The 7,250-nt window shown below is 43.0% G+C and overlaps 1 protein-coding gene and 1 non-coding gene across 4 annotated transcripts in view; one reads left to right on the top strand and one right to left on the bottom strand.

The window, feature by feature from the left end:
• Positions 1-7,038, bottom strand: part of ERCC6 (ERCC excision repair 6, chromatin remodeling factor) — an 80,184-nt gene extending 73,146 nt beyond the window's left edge. Inside the window, exons 1-2 of one of the 3 annotated variants that reach the window (XM_066242279.1) lie at positions 6,900-7,038; positions 1,520-1,951 (exon numbers count right to left, since the gene is read on the bottom strand). In XM_066242279.1, coding sequence (XP_066098376.1) covers positions 1,520-1,941 — 422 coding nt within the window. In that variant the 5' untranslated portion in view covers positions 1,942-1,951; positions 6,900-7,038. Of the gene's footprint in view, positions 1-1,519; positions 1,956-6,899 lie in introns of those variants that run through there. The other 2 variants (XM_066242278.1, XM_066242280.1) reach the window with 2 other exon arrangements.
• On the top strand, positions 2,704-2,810 carry LOC136313744 (U6 spliceosomal RNA). Its single transcript, XR_010727189.1, has one exon. It is a non-coding gene; the product is annotated as a U6 spliceosomal RNA (small nuclear RNA).
• Positions 7,039-7,250: the final 212 nt, after the last annotated feature.

Genomic DNA, 7,250 nt, shown 5'->3' on the forward strand with positions numbered 1-7,250 from the left:
CAGATTTCCCATATACCCCTGCCTCAAGCATGTGCAGCCTCCCACCATGATCAACAACTCCTATATGGGATTTAGAAGCCCATTATGGAAGTCTTCCAACATTTGGAAAAGTACTAAAAATGCTTAAAACACTTTCTTACGTAAGTCAGATATCTGTGACAATATTTTCCTTTCACATAACTATATAGAAAATCTGTACTGCTCACAAAAATTAAGGGATATTTTATTGCTTCATATTCATTTTTAAATATCCCCTAATTTTTGTGAGCAGTATATTTGCTATAGTATTACCCTTCGTAGGGTGAAGGAAAAAAAAATCAACTTATAATACACTGCTTCTAAAATAGACACCCTAGAATTATAGCTCCCAATTTTCAAAACACAAATTCAATCTTGATGCTTATGTAATTTGCTGTTATATATATCCTTTATGGATTTCAGCATAAAAAGATGTTATCAATGCCAGTTACTGGCAGGCTAAGCACCACATGCCACCATCCACCTAGTGTTAACCTGCCTCGTGACTCTGCAGCACTATGCTGTCACCTCTGTAAGCAGTGGACATATTTCTAAGATCAAATGTAAAAGGTGTGTTCATTACAAAAAGTTGAGGTCCTCATACCTGAAGGTCAGGCTACAACTATTTGAAAACACTTGTTACTCACAAGGCCAAAAAAGCATACCGGGAAACTTAATAGAAAACATGTCCTTAAGTGCCAACAGTCACCTGTATGACAGCCTTCCCCAGTGGGCAGCCAACAGCTCTGTGTTTCTCCTTCCCTTCCCCCAACAACCCCTATCTAAGACTGTTCCATCCCTCCACCCCATCCTCCCCATTTCTTGCTTGCCTGACACTGCCTAGAACAGTGGAGGGAGAGTGAGCTCAACCCTCCAATGCCCCTCCTCCAGCCCAGGTGCAGTCTCCCCCTTCTCTACCAATGTGCTATGCTCAACAGAGACCAAGCCTGTTTCTCCTCTAAAACACAAAACCTCCATGGGACTTCATCTTCCCCTACAATCAAAAGTAGGACTGAAGAAAGGAAAAGTAGAGAGATGTTTCTCATTATTTCTAGAAACGCAAAATCTGAAAAATTACCAAAAGACTGATACTCGGTTTAGGGACAGGAAACTGGAGAGAAACTGTAAGCCAGAGAAAAATGTGAGGGACAAGTGTGTTCTAGCATCTTGAGCAGGACACATCAGACCTGCAGGTGCACTTCTCCTCAGAACCATCTTGTACACATGCTTGTGAGTTCTGGGTCACTTACTTTGCTCTGTGACATCGTGCGAAAACAGGCGGTTGTGAGCTGGACTGAGACCCTAACTGCTACAGACAGTGCTGTGCTGGAGGGAGAGGGCTGAGGTTCAAACACAAGGTCCATGACTGCCCTTATTGACTCTATCTTCCAAATTAGAAATTCTGTAATTTTCAATTTCTGGAATACTTCAGCTATTACCAGAATTTCTCCATTATATGTAAACAGAAACTCTACAATTAGAGAAGATGGTCTACACTCACGTGAGGTCATCCAGGACTGACTGGTACTCCTTCTCTGCATCAGCGAGCTGGCTGGCCTGACTGGCCTCTTGGATGGCACTGTCCACTTGCTGCAGCACACCTTGCTCCAGCACATCCTGGTCATAGACATCCACACCCAACCCCTGTAGTTCAAGAGCCTGCTTACTCGGCTCCACTGCCTGGATCTGATGTCTGTCGACGTGCAGCAGGGCAGGCCTTCTCCTCAGAACCTCCGATGAAATGTGCAAGGCGGACATGGACGGCCCGTTAGCAGAGGAGCAGGAGGGGAGGCTCCCCTCCATCTCTGTATCACCATCACTTTCTTGCGTGGTTGTCATTTCTTCTGTATCACTGACATCTTGACTCTGTAAACAGTCTTGCTCCTGAGTTTGACTTGAGTGGGGGATTCCCTCATTTGGCATCTTCTACAAACTACCTAAAAGGAAAAAAAAAATCAATAAGCCCTTTGGTTTTATAGAATTGATAGTTATGTAATTTCTTAAAAATTTTATGAAGCAGACTGATTTCTCAAAAGATCAAGTAATAATCCTCCAATTATATATAAATTCAAGTTTCCAAGTATTATTTTTCTTATAAGCTATGTATGTCCTTCAGTTTTGATAACAAATAAAAAATATGACCAGAAGAAAAAAGAAAAAATGGAGTATCATCAAAGGACATTTGGGTAGCCAGCTAAAAAAACTGGCAACCAAAACCCTGATCAACTCTTACAGTCTTCTCCAAATCAACTGAAGTGATTTGACTGATGCTTCCCCAGTTAGCATCTTCACTGCATTATGGCATAAATGACTTACACTATAGTGGCATGATCAATTATATAGATTTAGATTTAGTGATGTAAGCAGAAACCTTCTATATGAATCTCACACTAGAAACTTTTAGATTGAACATTTATTCCAATAAACAGAAACTCTGAGCAAGAGATAATTACAGCACCAATCAAATCAGAATCTGAGAAAAATTAAAATATTCTCAAAAATAACTCCATTTCAATGTGTGATATAATTTCTTGCCCATCAAGTTGGCAAAAACATAAAGCCAAATAATATCCAGTCTAGACAAGAAAGATACACTGGCGCACAATGCTGGTGAGAATATAAATTAGTGAAGCTCCTTTGGAAGGCAATTTAACAATATCTTTTAAGGTTTAAAATATATACGACGTGCTCGCTTCAGCAGCACATATACTAAAATTAGAACAATACAGAGAAGATTAGCATGGCCCCTGAGCAAGGATGACACGCAAATTCGTGAAGTGTTCCATATTTTTTTTAAGTCAAATAAAGTTTTTAACCTGGGGAAAAAAAATAAAATAAAATAAAATATATACGACTAGGTACAAGCATATTTATTATAGCATGTTTTAATAGCTTAATGTAGGCATTAAGCATATTCAGTGGTACTAATACCAGTCTTGTAAAGTGAAAATAGCCACAAATATAAACATGCTATGTTGAGAATAACATGTATCTGCATCTGTATATATGGAATGAATTCAAAGTGATCTGGATACACACTAAACCTGCAATAGTTGGGAGGGAAAAGATGGAGAGGGAGGAATAAAGAGGAACTTTTACACTTTCAAGTCATCAGGAACTCCTTGAATGAAATACATTCACTATATATACTATAGTACCTTGAGATACAAGTTTAATTCGTTCTGTAACCGAGCTCGCAAGTCAGTCAACTCATATATCAAACAAATTTCTCTCATTTAAAATAACTGATTAATTTAATCAGTTCCAGCACTCTGAAACATCCCCAAGCCATCCTAAATTATGAAAAAAGACATGTTTTTAATTAAGTTACACACAAGTATACTTTACCAATGCACAGCGAAATATATGAAATAAAAGAAAAAAGTGTTATTTAGTACTGTATTCTTACTTTGGAGACAGACGAGTGCAGCTAACGGAGGTGAATGGAGGAGGAGGAAGGGAGGGAGGAAGGGATGCAGGCACTGGAGACACATAAACTAAAACTGCACTTTCTTAACACTAAATGTAAACTAAAACTGCATTTTCTTTACTTTAAATGAAACTAAAACTACGGCAGCTTCCCAAATCACGACTCGTATCTCGGAATTTCGCTCAGATCTCGAACAAAAATATGGACTGAGTCGCAGCCTGTATCTTAAAAAATTCATGTTGGTCTGTTCGTATCTCAAGGTACCACTGTAATGCCTGCATAACTCTAATAGATTATAAAGCAACACAATGACCAAGAGACAGCAGTACTTTTAACTGTGAATAAACAAAGGGTTCTTCCAACTCTGAAATTTTACTTCTATGAAATGACAAGTTCCCCCAATAAGCCCAACTCACTCCTCATTAAATAAAGAGATCCCAGAAGCCAAGCCCTATATAATACAGAGATGCCAGGAACTTAGTGTCACCCTGCCCTGAGTGGCTCATTGTCTAGTGGAGAAGAAAGTCAAAAATGACCCAGCAGTGTGAATCTGTAGCACAGACATGGAGAAGAGGCCACGTGGACACAGTGGAAGGGACAATGTACTGGATGTGGAGTTCAAAAAACATATACAAGCTAAAATTTAAACACCTGGCCCAGGGTCTGATACACAGAAGGTGCTCAATATATGCTGAAAAAAAATCAGGCTCAGATAGGAGTCTTAAATAACAAGTCTGGTCTGGACAACTGAGTCACTGGTGAATTGAGCCACAAAAGGACAATCTCAGAAAGAAAGCAGATGGAAGAAGGGAGATGGGCTGGAGAGAGCTTATAAACTGCCAGTAACATGTTCACAATACAGTCACAAGTGCAAACCTGGGCTCAAGAGAGAGATGTGGTGTGGATGTATCACTAGACAGAACATCCAGGGACCCCCAAGGCTACGACAAGAGAGGTCCTTTCAGAGGCTAAGAAGAGGCTAACAGTGAAAAGGTTAAAAGTGAACAACAAAGCAAGAAAGGCCCTCCCTTTTTTGGCCTTCTAATCATTTCCAGGAGAAAGAATTAGCTTAGTGCTCCATCATTAACTAGGCTACACTTTCAACGGAGAAGGCAGGAATCTGCCTCAGATCCTTCATACTGGCTAGAATTTAACAATTTTTTTTTCATTTTTCTTATTGTATGTATGCAAGCATTTCCTTTTTCAGTTAAAAAAGACATTATTCAACCAAAATTAAGTAATAATATTGTAGACTAAAGACAAGGTTAAAACAGTGTTTGTAGAAAACTTCTAATAATAGAAAAGGAAGAAGAGGGACTAGTTACAAGTAGAAAAAGATATGGCAAGTTCACACTAGAAAACTTGAAAGAGTCCACTAGATTCAGAAATGAGCATATCACCGATTACCTTAGTAAAAAAGTTTCAGTAAAGCAATGGGGAAGAAACCTGACTACAGTGAGTTAAGAAGTGAGTAGGTTAGGAAAGAGGCCACAAGTGGGTAGCCTACCCTCCAGGGAGCTTGCCTACGGAAGGCCAGAACAATAAATAATGAGTTGAGAGAGGAAAACTAGGTTGAGAAAAACTATCAAATGTAACAGCTGGAGAGGGAGTAGGGAGATGACCTACACGGAACGTTCTATTAGACAAGCAGGAAAAGAAAGAGTCGACAGAAGGCACAACAATCTTCCTCTGATTCTGGCAGGATGAATTCTGATGTACTTTTAAATCCATCGGTACAGAGGAGGGAAGCTGAGGTGGACCACAAGGCAAATATCCTATCAGGTAGAGATGGGGCATTTCATGAGTCTGGAGACAAACTTGGGGCAGGCACTGGAGCATAAGAATATGGGATAAATGCCCTGTACAACAGGAAAGCTGATTGGGAACACTCATTGATTAGAGGTGTGGAAGGCCTACCTGAAGTTGGACACCCAAAACCATAGATTGCCAACAATCCCCAAAGCCATAAAATTTCCTTCTTCAGTAATTAACAATGCCAGGGGAAATGTCACTGTTAGGGGTTTTCAGAGCAGAAATAGCAGAAGGACAAATGGACATGGGGTAAAGACGCTGAGAAGAATAGTTCAAGTTACTGACCTTGGGGTCCAAGCTGGGTGGATTTAAAAAGAAAAAAACAAACAATAAAACAAGCTAGAACAGACTAGAGATGGGCAGGATGGGCAGGAAGCAGGGAGACAGGGAGGGAGGGAGAATGGAAGATGAAAGCAAGACATCAAGAAGCCACTTGGAGGGAAGTCTGTAGACCAAAGAACACATTTCCTGGGGTCAGAGTTGAAAAATAAGGTTGTCATTAGAAGGTAATGAGATTCAGAGTTGAAATAAATCATCCATTCAATACAAATATTTATTGAGAGTCATTACACCAAGCAATGTGCTAGGTTAATTAAGACACATTTTAAGAATTATATATACATACATACATACACAGACACACACACTTGTCGTTGTGGGAACTACTGTAAGAGGAAAGTACCAGATTCTTTATGATAAAATTGTAGAGAAACTTAAGTGACACTGTGGAGATAGACGTGAGGTCAGAGAGGCATCTCTGATAAAGTGGTATTTAAACCAGTCTCTGAAAAAAGAATAGGAGATAATCAGGCCAAAAGTGGAGTGAACTTTTTTGCAAAGAAACATAAATACTAAGGCTGGTAAGAGCTGGTTCATTTGCGAAAACGGAAAAAGGGAGCATAGTTGAGTTTATTTTACACAAATAACTGAATTAAAGAACTTGATAAGGGCTCCACTCATCGTGCAAATCTTCTAATGCTTCGCAAGGTTTAAATCATCTGGAAAAAGGTCTTCCTCGCCCTCCCCTCGGAGCACGGGTGTCTGGTTTGGGGGCTGGGTTGCACGCACACAAAGCGGAGGGCGGGCCTAACTGAAGAGCAAGGTGAGCAGGACCCGAGCCCCGAGCGCCTGGAGTAAAGGCGAGCTCGGTTTTTACTTCGAGTGCGATGTTAAGTTTTAAACACGACGATGACAGCATGACCCAATTGATGACTGCGGGCTACTGTATCGATAATGGGTTGGACTGGAGGAAACAGTGCAACAAGACGACAGGGGGCAAACGGGTGGAAAGTGACAGCAGCGTGTCACGGGAGGACAGAGGCGACGACGGACATTGAGTGGGCAGCACTGGGCCGGCATTCATAGGACACAACATGACTGTGCCAACGCCCGAGGTGCCTGGCTCGCACTCAGCCCGGTTCTCAAGTAATAAACAAGCCTGGGATTGAATCGAGACCAAACCGGGCCTCGCTGGCCGTGCGCGCAGGGCTGCCCCGCTGGCTTCCCGCTGGCTCCCCGCCCGGGGCAGAGTCTGGGCCCCGCCGCCAGGCGAGCGCGCGCCGCACGGGATTTGGGCCCGCAGGTGGGCGGGCAGGGAAGGCGAACCGGGCTGCCCGGAAACACGAGCGCCAGCACTCACCCCAGGGCCGCGAGGCCGCGGCACGGAAACGTGGACGTCGCCAACTGCAGCCGAAGATTCAGACTGGCAAAGGGCACGACAGGCGTCCCGCGCTGGTCGTAAGCACTGCCCCCAACAGTGACCCCGCAGGCTGGCGTGGGTGGGGCCGACGGCGGAAGGCAGGCGAGGCCACGTGGTTGGAGGGAGGCGCGGGGCCCCGCCTTTCCACCTTTGAGCCGGAAGTGAATGGGGCTCGGCTTCCGGCGGGAAGTGGGACTGAGCAGTCTTCAATGTTTACCGCGGGGAGCCCGCAGGAAGGGTCTACCTGGGAAAGTAGCGGCCGTGCGGGAGGCTCTGGGGCTGCTGGGGATC

The sequence above is a fragment of the Saccopteryx bilineata genome, chromosome 9 (assembly GCF_036850765.1).
Source record: "Saccopteryx bilineata isolate mSacBil1 chromosome 9, mSacBil1_pri_phased_curated, whole genome shotgun sequence".
Lineage (NCBI taxonomy): Eukaryota > Metazoa > Chordata > Mammalia > Chiroptera > Emballonuridae > Saccopteryx > Saccopteryx bilineata.